This window comes from Hippopotamus amphibius, chromosome 7, assembly GCF_030028045.1.
Source record: "Hippopotamus amphibius kiboko isolate mHipAmp2 chromosome 7, mHipAmp2.hap2, whole genome shotgun sequence".
NCBI lineage: Eukaryota > Metazoa > Chordata > Mammalia > Artiodactyla > Hippopotamidae > Hippopotamus > Hippopotamus amphibius.
In genome coordinates, this window is record NC_080192.1 from 40,087,256 (window position 1) to 40,100,005 (window position 12,750).

Sequence of the window (12,750 nt, forward strand, 5' to 3'; positions counted from 1 at the left end):
ATTACCTCTAACTAAAATCTTTTCTTACCACTATATTTGACGTGAGCCATAAACTAAAATTTGTTTTTAGCATAAAAAGGGACTCTAAACAGATACAATTTATTTCAAATTGCTATCTGATTTTTAGATATTTGTCTACATGAAACTTATTTTACATCAGTAAAATCTTAGTAAACCATAATAGTCAGACAAAATGAATCTAATTAGAAATACTGATACAAACTTAGAAGAAGGCAAATTTTCTGGAGGAAAAAAAAATGAAAACTTTAATCTTTGGACACTTGAAAAACATTAGCTTCACTCGTTATTTTCTACCCTCCAATCTGGCCATCTTTACCATGTACTCTTAGTTCCTGGAAAATGGCATATTGCAGTTTTGGAACTCACCAATGGTAACATCAGAAGAACTGTGTGTTTCCAGAAAACTGTTGAGATGATGCCATGTCTTAGGAATCCAATCTATAATTTTGACTAGGTCATTATTGCGAATGTTCCTTTCAATTTCCATCTCTATCAGTTTCCTTCGAAGATATCTGCCTAAAAAGCCTTTCACTGGTTCTGTGTGGTTTGCACATAGTACCCACCTACGGAAAGATAAAAAAACAACAACAAAAACTCAGAAATCTTTATATAAATTAAGCTTTTATAGAAATCAAACTTTAAGTCCACAGTGATTCTCTTTCCAACATAAAGTAATAATGTTCCTATTTCAATTGGTGGCCATATGCTAATGATCAAAGGGATGAGAAGGTCTATTAGCATTAGAGCTATACTGTAACTAACTTTTCTTTTTGAGCTAAAGAGAAGCTCATGTGCGTCACAGCAGTGAGTGGGTGTGTACACGCTGAGCACTCTTCTGTAGGAGAATCACAAATCCTGAAATAGGAACTCTCTTCACATTTCTCACACTTAGAAGAAAAGTGTTCTACTTTAGCCGATGACATAGCGAGCAGGAAAAATATTTCTTTTTTCTTCTTTTTTTAAAAAAACACTTCTGATTACAGGTCAAGGATCACAAAGTGTCTGCTTTGAGAAAGAGTGTCAGAAGACATGAGAATTATTTTCACACCCCAGGTCACCACTGGCAGGATTTGTCAATGTACAAATGGAAAAAACAACAACTAAAAGCAAACAGAAAAGATACAATCCAAAAAAAAGTCAATTTATCTTCACCTGAAATTGTGATGCAGCTCTAGATTTGGTGATGAAGAAACTCCCTGATTCATAGTTCCAATAATATATGGACTGGGGAAAAAAAAAAAGAAAATTTATATGTACTAAAGGTAAAAGAGATTAATATATTGAAATTATCTCAGAAAACAATTTAGATAAATATGGATTCTTCCATTTTAACATTAGGCTGTAAAAGGGTAATTCTATAATGTTAGGTTGGAAAATGACAAAGATCACTGAACTGGAAATTAAGATTTGGGGTTCTAATTTCAGCTCTGGCATCCTAAGCAAATCATTTTAACCATTTTCCCTCTCTAATCCCATGTTTACTCATCTATAAAACAAAAAGATTAGATAGAATAATCATAGTGATCTCACCCACTCTAACATCTTATGATTCTTGTGCTTATAACCAAATTTGTTTTTTCTTTTATTATTTCATAATTATTTCAAAGGTTCTTAAAAACATGAAAGAATCTGTATTCTTGTTTCAATATTTATTTTATGCTGATTAATTTTTAACATTTAAAATATCGCTAGCGGAGATAACTGGGTTACTTGCACCATCAAAACTAACATTTATGTTGTTGTTACTGCATGTCCTTTTCTAGAGTTAAGATACTACAGTGAATTTTAACTGGCTTTTCAGATTTTTTTATACCCTACTTTAACCTTTCTTTCATGTAAATAGTCAAAAACTGGAATCATTAATGGAGAGAGGTATAGCTAAATGTATTCAAATAGTTTCTGTAAGAAGGCTGAATTTAAACTTTAATATGGACTAAAAATGAAAGAAGAGCTCTATAGCCTCATTTTAGTTCTTAATTTCCCTGATTCAAACATTCCATCATTGATAATGGTCTCCCAGACTTTCAGCATACCTGTAGAAGTTAACGTCATCAAGTAAATAACATTGCCATAAAAGTGCCTAGGACACAGTTGTTGAATGAATAAATAGATGTTCTAAGGAACACATAGAGATTCTTTGGAAATATGGTATAATAGTAATGAAGACTTCTCAAATTAATGGTATCCACTATCGGTCTTAAAAAGTATAAAGGCACAGAATGCAAATTTGATCACCATGTTTTCATATTTCATCATTCAAAATATTTTACAAGCATACCATTTGTTGTATTTACAGTTGAGAAAACCATTGAAGATATCACTCAAAGAGCCCACATGATGAAGATTATCGAGAATTATTACCACTGGAAGCTCTACACCATTATTATCAGCACTGCATTGTTCAGCCAGGTTAGCTAGATACTGTTGCAATTCCTTTAAAAAATAAAGAAAACAAATACATTAATGATAAATTTATACCAATGGCAAGCAATTCATAGTTTAGGAATAATATATTCTGTCTTCCATCCAGGTTCTTTGATTAAAACTCATAGATCATTCAATTGATACAAAACCTTATTCTACAAAGCAAAAAACATATGACGTTGAGAGGATACATTTTTAAAGGAAAGAGAAAAGCCAGTACAGAACATCGGAAGCAAATATAAAACTGTAAACACAAGGACATAATTCTCAGTTGTTTTCTCCCTGGAAGAAAAGCAAAAAAGAATTCTGGATATGAGTTCTTACGAAAAATCACATATATTGAGATTCATTCTTGTTTTTGGTATTACAATGATAAAGATGGATTTTAGCAAACCTTATAATTTCAAGTACAGACTAAATCCAAAATGGCACTGCTAAATTTCCATTACGACTTTAAACATTTAAATTCCAATTCATTTCGATGAGGTGCATCTGAAAGTACAGCCCTGGGATGCAAATAAAACTGCGGGACTCAAATAACAACTGTTGGTTGGTTGGTTGATTTGTTATTTATTATTATCTGCATGCAACTGCTGTAATTTAAAACGAAGATAAAATTTGTTATATTTCACTGGGTCACTTGACATTAGCATTTAGGATTTACTAAGCTTCCTGGTTCTTTACAGTATTATTCCTTTCTAATAGCTTTTAATCTAAATATGATAACCAGTTCACTGATTGCTCTCACAGATGGGTAGGCCAGGAATATAATTAGGTTTCTCAGAATTATCCTAATCAGTAAGAGCATTTCCATAATATTTGCATATTTACAATGACATTTTCAATTTGTAAATCTTGAGCAGGGTTAAAAAACAATTTCATGATGGATCTTGAATAACGAATAGAATTTCAAATGATAAGTATGTAGTTTTTAATTTATTCTTTCAACACAGTTTTAGTAAGCACCTACTATGTGCCAGGCACTCTGGCACCAAGGATTTAGAGATTACTTCTATATTCAGGCACTAGATTTGATAAGCAGAACGGCAGACCAACAAGTAAATCACAATACAGTGTGATAAGTGAAATGCAGAAAACACTATAGAAAAACTAAAGAGAGGCATCTCATCCAGATTTAAGGTTCACAGAACAATAGGGTACGGGTGCAGGAGGTACAATTGAAGAAAAAAGAGTAAAGCATGAGAGCTGGAAGATATATGGAGTGTGTGATGTGTTGGGAGAAATACTGCTGTTCTGCTTTTGCAAGAGAAATGGTCCATGGTAGTAGTGATCTCAATGAAAGAGAAAATCGAAAAGACTTTGAATCCATGCAGAGGAATTTGGATTTTACTATATAAACACGTGCAGCATTCACATGTTGTTGTTGTTGTTGTCGTTATTGTTGTTGTTTTCACCAGGGTAGAGAAATTCATTTATCAAAGGAAACATGCATGTGAAGGACAGGATTATTAATTAGAAATGGAAAAAGCATTCAAGATGCTTACTGCCCAGAATAGGTTAGGCCAGATATACACAGATAACTACAATTGACAGTGAAAAATAATGCATCATCTCAAAAGAATATACACCAAAGATTTTGTGCAGAGCATGTGAAGATTACTTGTAGCTTCTGGGAAAGGCTTTCTGGTGGCAGTATCATTTGCTATTAACCCTTTATTTTAAAGATTAGGTAATATTTTGATGCTTAAAAATGGAAGAACTTTCTACATAGAGGGAGAAGAACAAAGGCAGAAACATAAAAATATGATATCCATGTAGGGAAGAACTAGTAGTATATGTTTTGTGAAAGATTGGTAAATAAATTGGAAAGGAACGTTTGCAACTTTGAATGGGTGGTAAGACTACTGAACTTTTCATATTGACAGTGAAGAAACATTGACTGTTCTGGGGATCTGAGTAATGTAGTCAGAATCATGATTTCCAAGCATGGCAAGTATACTGTAAAGGAGGAAGAGAAACCATTCAAAAGAATACCAAAATTGCTGAAGCCAAGAGACGCTATGTGACTCAAGAGAAATAGTAGAAGTATGGAAAGATTTTTGACCTAGAGCAGTGGGGAAACACTGCAGGATTTTAATGTGGTTAGCGTCTAATTATGAAAAGACATTCTATTTCCATGAGGTACAAGGATAAAGAGGCAGAGGGAGAAGGGGAAATTAATGGAAGTTGTAAATCAAGCAGTTAGTACACAATTGCAGTAGTCCAAGTAAGTGCCAGAGTGTTTATTTGGGTGGGAGGGTGATGGTAGTAGAGATGGATGAAAGAAGATGGATTTGTGATATATTTTCACAAATATATCACAAGTGTGAGTTGAATTGGCATTTCTAAATATGTATATTTAGTATGCTTATGAAAACATATTTGTAAGCTAATAGAAATGCCTACCATATGGAAGACTGGGCATGGCTAATTGTGTCCAACTGGAGCCGATACAAGTTGAAACAAGGGAGTCACACAGATGAGAACAGAAGTGGGAGAGACCAGAATGTTGGGGAATATTTTCATTTACTGGAAGGTGAAGGAAAAACAGTTAGTGAAAGACACTGAGCAGGAGTTACTAGAGGGTAGGAAGGAAACAAGGAGAGAATGATAGTCATGAAAATCAGAATAATTTCTAGAAAGGGGGGGATAGCAACTTAACATATACAGATCAAAAGAGAGAGAGAGAGAGGCAGAGGAGAAGAGGAGGTGGTGGAGGCAGAGGGGGAGAGGTCGGGGAGGGGTGGGAGACGGAAAAAGTTTGAATTGAATTTGGTAAATAGAAAATCACTGGGTGACTTTTGGAAAAAAAGGGCCATTAGATTCTACCGTGGTCCTTTCTCTTCTTGAGAAGGGTCGTAGATCCCTTTGGGAATCTAATGAAAGCTATGGACCAGTCACAGGTAGAAATAGGCATGCACAAATAATTTAGTCATACAACTTAAGAAAAACTTAAGAGTTTTTCAAATCCCTTTGAAATTACTTCATGATCCCCACTCTAGCTTAATTGGCATAAAATCTTAGATTGAAGCATTGATGCATTAGCGTTAGAAGTTTCATGTCCAAGATCCAATCAGGCAGAAAAAAACAGGTATATTTACCAGATGGACACTGATAATGAGATGAATCCCATACTTTGAAAATATTCACAGAACACAGCAGTTATATAAAGACTGTTGATCATTGCTTTCTCTGATTTTGACTCTAGACACACTCAAAATGAGTCTGCCAAGTCCAGCTTTCTGATCTTTTCCCACCTAACATTCCAAGTGGCTTCAGTGGGCCACATACTGAATCCATCTCTAGCCTTCTGGGCCCACTATATCAAATGTCACAAAGTGTAATTGTTTATGTGTCCTGCTTTCAATCAAAATATTCCAGCTGGCAGCTCGAGAGAGGGCTTGAAGAGTGGGAAGAGGGACAGAATGTAAAATGCAGAGGCACGAAAAACATGAAAAGATTTTTTTCATTTGATGGTTTATTGTTGGATTTTTTTGGAATCAGTGAGTGCTTTGTGGCATTGTCCCTTCAGAACTATTGAAGGCATAGCACAAAGCACGTCAGCAGTTTACACAGTTCCATTTCTCAGGGAAAGAATTTATTTCATACCTCATTCGCCCTTTACTTTAATAAATCTACACTTAGCAGCCATTCCTCCCACAATTCCAGGCTGTCATCCCTATTTCTCTATACCACTCTCATGTACCACCAATCCCTTGAAAATAAAGTGTGGATTTTCTGACCATTCAGCAAGAATTGGCCAATTTCTCTGGCTATGACTCGGTATCCAACACTACGGACAGTTCATTCGTAACTTCCAAAAATAAAAAAACAATAAACATTTGTTAGTTGTATTTTGTGCTTTCCTGGTGATGAATACATTGTGATTTGTCCATAGATTCCTTCCTATTACTGTCTTCTAGCATCATTTGTTCTGTTTGAAAGCTCTTGGCATGATTTATTTTTCATTACTGTGTAATAACAAAGATTAAACTGACCTCATAATGGCACAAGTGATTTTATTCATAAAAAGTAGAAAATAAGAGTGCTTGACATATTTGATCAAATTTTAAAGGACATATAAATTATTACTGATTAAGAACATCTCCAAGCACTAAACACTTTTTTTAACTGAAATAAAAGGAACTTACATATAACAGTGTATTTTGAAGTGAGGCAAATTTTAGAACAAATGTAAGTTACCCTACTTCATTTTTAGCATGTCAAATTATATCCTGATGAAGGCCAAGTCAATCTATCTGATTCAAAACTTGATTTTAAGTGATTCTCCAACTTTATCAAAATGCCTGTTTCCTCTAATAAATCTGTTCTCCTATTTTCCAAGCATTTGTTTTTTTCATAAAGGTAGTGACTTCTAAAGAGTACTATCACATCAACATTAAGGAAAAACCAAAGAGAACACTGAGGATAATTAAGAGATGTCAACTCTTTCATCATTCTGGCTGAAAAGAAAACAAAAATGTGTTAAAAGCTTTTAAATAAAGCTATGGGGAGACCCAGAATTCACTGGAGGCATTAAAGGTATAGGCTGAAGCAAACAAACAACTGCACTCCTCCTGCTTCTACTTAGAGAAGAGTTCAATATTCTGCCCCAGGTGCCATGTCTCTCTCCACATGAAATGAGAACAGGCGGGTCAACTACAATCTGAATAGTGCTGAGTTCCAAGGAAGTACTCGGAATTCATGCGCTGTATTGAGTCAACAGTAAGAGATCCCACCATGCTTTATACATACCTTTGTTCTCCTTGAAAAACACACGTAGACAATTTTGAACAAACATCCGTGTGTGTGATGGGGGGGCGGTGGGGGGAGGTGGTCTATATGGGTCTGTGTGTGTTTGTGTAAGAAACCCTTATTGGGAACCAAGAACTATGATTAATAACTGCAGATAACCCTTAGACGGTGCTTGTAATTGTACTATTCTCTCCCTCTCCCTGCTTCTGTTTGTCTGTCTGTCTGTCACACACACACACACACACACACACACACAGATACACACTCATTTAGTCCTTACCACGACCCCACTATTTCCCCCATTTTACAGCTGGGAAAACTAAGGCAAAAAGAAATTCTACAATAGGCCCTAGGTCTCACAGTTGGTCAATGATATGGACTTAATGAACTACTCCTTTAAGAAATTTTTGTTAATTAAATTAAATGAAATGTCTTGTTTATTTCAAGAATCCGGTGAATTTGGGTTGCTTTGGGGAGTCATGTTTCTTTTCTAAAAATTTGCAGGCCAGAGGTTTCTGCAAAACTGGGTCAGTTTAGATCATCTAACCAGGTTATCTTTGGAAAAATAACATGACCCAGTATCATCTGGATATCTTCAAGGTATTGCTTATAACAGACGTAGTTTTCTAAGAGAACCTTAGGTTGCACTGATTGAGAAGGTAATGAATAACTATCAGCAAAAATAGTCCAGTGCTGGGAATATGTTAGGCATCAGCTATTTCTTTCTTAGGATTATTTCACTGGAATACACAGAAGCACTGGCTGGGTTTTATAGCCCCTCATGCCTACTTAAGAGCTGAGCGTGTACAGGATAATTATTATGCTATGTTAGACTTTAGCTGATGGTGAAATGGAATATTGTTCCATTTCCTAAGGTTCCTAAGCAGAAACCCTATAGAAATATGATGTAAACAAACTGCTGCTCCCAGAATTTCTGCTTATAATATATTAATTATATCCAAATTCCCATTGCTGCAACATCCCAGTTAATTCCTACTTGCTTATTATGACCAAGTATTGACTTTTACAAAGCTCTGATTCCTCCAGGAAGAGTTCTGGCCTCCTGCTTCCATAGTATTTGCATGGCTCTCTTTCTGCTCTAACACTTCCTAAATGGATGTCTGAGAGAAATCAGACGATAGAGACTCTTTTTCTTCTGTCCATTCCCAGGGCTTGTGGAGTATCTGATAACTGAATGTCACGGAGCATCTTGTTCAAATTCATGAAACAGGGTTTAGTCATTCGCCAGATGCCAGTTTTAGCCAAAGAGATGGATATGCTTCCATGGACAATGTGGAAGCTTCAGGTACTCTTAAAGCTTAGTTGCTTAAGACACGGATACAAGGCAGCAGTTGTTTTAGGAGTCTGGACTCACCTTACTAGACTTGTGGTCCACATTAAAAGTGGCAATTGCATCCTCTGTTCTTTTCCTCCCAGATTTGGTTATTACATATTCAGCAAGCTTGTTTGCTAAGTAGGTCTTTCCGGTACCACTAGGTCCCGAGAGTATAATTCTGTGATGTTCCATCAGCAAGTTAAAGTACCTTTGGGTCATCGGTTTTGGAATCAGCGTATCAAAAACAAAACTGTCCAAACTGTTTTCTTCTACTCCTGAAGGGAGACACAAAGGGAAGAACGTGGCTAACGGTTCTACATAAGCTAGGATTTAAAATATAGTGTCAACTGGCAATCAGGCTTTGCTAGCAACAGGAATGCAGTCCTTGCAAGACACTTGCCTTGACATTTCTAGCTCACAAACATGTGTTGCTATTTTAAGACAGAAAACATCAGTAATAAGGCAGAGGGGACATCCAGATGAAAGCAAGCCGCTTCCTGTTGCTTAGACTTCCCTCCCGTCTGCGTCAGCCTTCCACTTACGTTTCCACAGAGCAACGGAGGCACTATGAAATCTATCTTCCTTCTCTTTGAAGGGGGTAGTTTTGTTAAGAATAAATGTAAAAATTAAAATAAAAAATATAAATGTGTGTATGCTCTTCTTTTTTTCTTCCTCTTTTCTCCTTTTTATTTTCTTCTAGCTTTCGTTATACATCCCAGCTGTACCCCCAATTAAGCTTCTTGAAGAATAGAAATTGTGATATTTGGCAAGGAATGAAGGAGAGCAACAGTATCTCCTTCTACTAACCAAAGGACCTTAATCATAAAGTCAAATATTGACAAAGCCTTCTATTAATCCATCGTTCATATAGATGTGTTCTGACTTATATATGAACAAGGAATCATGGAGACAAGTATACTTTAGATATTCCATTTGCCTGGAATTAATCACATTATTCAAAGCAAAGAGAATTTCTCATCCCTGATCCTTAACTTCCATTTTCTATCCTCAGTGGGTACTTAGGAGGTATACATAATTTAAAATTAAAGGTATAAGAATATTACCTTGGAATAAACAATACATTTTTTGAACCTTCCCTAAATCAAAGATGATAACGGAGAAAACCCAGAAACTTGAAATTCACTAAATCACATTCCTTTTTGTGAATCTTGGAGAATCTTCAAAATGACATCTCAAAACAAAGAATTTCACTTACTTGGATTTTTGTGTTTTAAGTAGGATTTTAGTGTTTTAAATATAAACACAGTTCATATCATACCAAAACTATCAAAGTGGTTAACATAGTTTTCAAATATAAAAATTTGATGGAAAACTGCAAAAAAGAAATGTTAGCAAAAAAAAAAAAAATACGGTTGTGCTTTTCATTTTTATTTTTACCTTTCAGGTTCACAGTGATGATGTTGTTATCCCCGACAAGGTATCCACAAGGCAGCAGTTCAGGCACTTCTAGGCTATGGGATCTAATTAAATCTCCTATACAGTAGCTGGCAATGCAGTCAGAGCTCAGACCAAGGCTAGTGGATGTATCAATTCGGAACACATATTCCTAAAATGGTATACACAAAAGAGAAAGTCAAAACAGAGGTCCAACTCCTCTACAAATACAAAACTCACAGGGATGTGAAGCTAGCTGTCAAGAATTTTAGAACTGGGTAATAACTATTAATATCAAAGAGCATAAAGAGAGAAAACTTTCCTTAATATTTGAAATGGAGGAGAGGAAAAGCAGATATGTCTATGCTGTTAAAGGTAAGGGAAGCATCCAAAACGAAACACATTTGAAAATTAATATCAGGATATCTTGCACAGCTTACCTTAAAGAGACGTCTAATTACACCATCTAAGACATCCCACTTGGTTTTTCCACTAACACCAATGGATCCTATCAAATATGCCTGAGACTTCTGATCCTAAATAAGAACAAAATAAAACAAGATAAAACCCAGCTCAGTGTCCTTTTCATTATGACATCTACCAAAAATATTAATATTAATGGTGATTAACACTAAAATATATATCAAACCTATTGGTTTTATAATAACAGACATACACAATGGATTACATAAAATACCCCAACAAACTAACCAGCCTAACTAACTAACAGGAATAGTAACAGAAACAAGAGAGAAAGAGATTAGAAGAAGTGGTATGGTCAAGGAAAACTGAGTCATGACCTGTTAAGGAGAAGGGAAAGGGCCAGGAGAGAGCAGTCTTCCGTTCTAATGCAGTAGGTGCACTCCTGAAGGGAAGCAGCTTGGTGGGAGGGCAATGGGATAGAGATGGAACAGAACTGTATCATGAGTCCTAGAACCGCATCTTAACGTTTTTGTGATCTTATCTTTGTTAAGTCCAAAACTCAGTTTCTTTTTTTATTTAGATTATTTCTAAAACCCAATCCAGCTTTGAAAAATAAGTTATCCATGGTCGTATGGCATTCACATATTGACAACACAGCTCCCATTTTGAATTTATCAGAAAATTCAATATTTAGAAGAACTTGCCAGGGAATCTTACAGGACTCATTTTGTCAAGCAAAGAATTCCTTTACAATACAAACAAAGGTCTCAAATTTATCGTTTTTGTAGGATGGGATTTTGAGGAATTCCTACATATGTTAGAAAAGTAAGCAACTCACGATTTATAGTCTAACTGAAGCTGTTTTTATGTTGACTGGAATGGTTACATGACATAGTGATTGTGACACCAGTAGGTATAATTAGACAGTTGATATATTACAACCCTGACTCTAGTCACCAACTTGCATAGTCCTTAAGAGGTGGTAGAAAAATAACAGGGTCAGATGTTTGAAGACATGGATTCTACAACACACAACGTTTACCATGTAACTAAGAAATGTGATGTTAGGTCAAGTCACTTAGCTGGCTCAGAGCCTCAATTTTTTTCACCTGTAACTTTTAACTCTATAAGGGTAAATGATTATCACCACTATTTAGATATAACCTGAAGCCAATATTTGTTACAGAAAAACTTGAGAAATTCACAGCAAAACCGATGTTATTTTTTAACTACTGTTATAGACTGAATGTTTGTGTCTCCCCCAAATTCATATATTAAAGCTTCAACCCCCAGTTGATGGTATTTGGAAATGGGAACCAGAAGGAAGTAATAAGAATTAGATTAGGCCATGAGAGTGGGTCTCTCATCATGGGATTAGTGGCCTTCTAAGTGGGGGAAATGGGAAAGAGATCTCTCTCTCTCCCCAAACACACACACTGAGGAAAGGCCATGTGAGGACATGGCAAGAAGGCAGCCATCTGCAACCCAAGGAGAGAGCCCTCACCAGGAACCAAATCAGCCAGCATCTTGATCTTGGACTTACTAACTATGAGAAAATAAATTTCTGTTGTTTAAGCCACCCAATCTATAGTATTTTGTTATAGTAACCCAAGAAGACTAAGATAACTACTTTCCAGTGTTCAAAAATCTTGTCTTTCAGAATTATTTTGAAAAAGAAAACTTGTTTTCCAGTGTTTTGGTAACTGAGTCAAAATGGACATGCATACCGTGCTTTTAAGCAGTTGCTTTTAAATCAGAGATCATTTACACTTCACTGAGACTATTATAGTCTTTTACATAAAGAACCACTTGGGAAATTCAGGCACAGATCCGCAGCTCAAGCAGAAAGTTTATGGCATTAGAATTCTTGCAATATGTGCTCAGAGTAAAAATTCACAATTGCTAGCTCACTTTTCAAACATAAATAATTATCTTAAAATTCTAAAGATGGGTTTTTGTTTTTCTGTTTGATAAAAAAAAATTTGGATACTTAAAAATTTGTATTTTTGGCCACTGAACTACAATTTCAACTTGAAGTAATATTTTTAGTTTCAAAAAGAGGCTAGGGTCAGAATGGTATTGCCAATTTGAAGGCAATATTTGATTCCAGAAAAATTAGAGTATTTGCCTTCTCATCTAAGACGTTGCTTAAAAATGATACACACAAGTAGCGTCAATGGAATTCGTCATACTGAGTTCAATAAAATATATCTTTTCAGTGTATACAACAGCCATATAACTTATAGTCTCCTCTTTGTACAAAGACCATCTTGGCAGCTCTAGCAACGTTACTATACATCATAAATGTCACCTGTATTTAGTTAGATAGGATGTTTATGTCAAAGAAAGCAAAGTGCTTTTTTAAGTTTTAGAAATGGTGGCTGACAACCAACATT

At 35.5% G+C, this 12,750-nt stretch overlaps 1 protein-coding gene across 3 annotated transcripts in view; it reads right to left on the reverse strand.

Annotated features, from left to right (window-relative positions):
• NAV3 (neuron navigator 3) overlaps positions 1-12,750 on the reverse strand; it is an 826,584-nt gene that overhangs the window by 10,216 nt on the left and 803,618 nt on the right. For all 3 annotated transcript variants that reach the window (XM_057740850.1, XM_057740848.1, XM_057740849.1), the window contains 6 exons: positions 10,372-10,467; positions 9,935-10,103; positions 8,576-8,811; positions 2,300-2,454; positions 1,174-1,245; positions 388-584 (listed from right to left, as the gene is read on the reverse strand). In XM_057740850.1, coding sequence (XP_057596833.1) covers positions 388-584; positions 1,174-1,245; positions 2,300-2,454; positions 8,576-8,811; positions 9,935-10,103; positions 10,372-10,467 — 925 coding nt within the window. The remainder of the gene's footprint in view (positions 1-387; positions 585-1,173; positions 1,246-2,299; positions 2,455-8,575; positions 8,812-9,934; positions 10,104-10,371; positions 10,468-12,750) is intronic.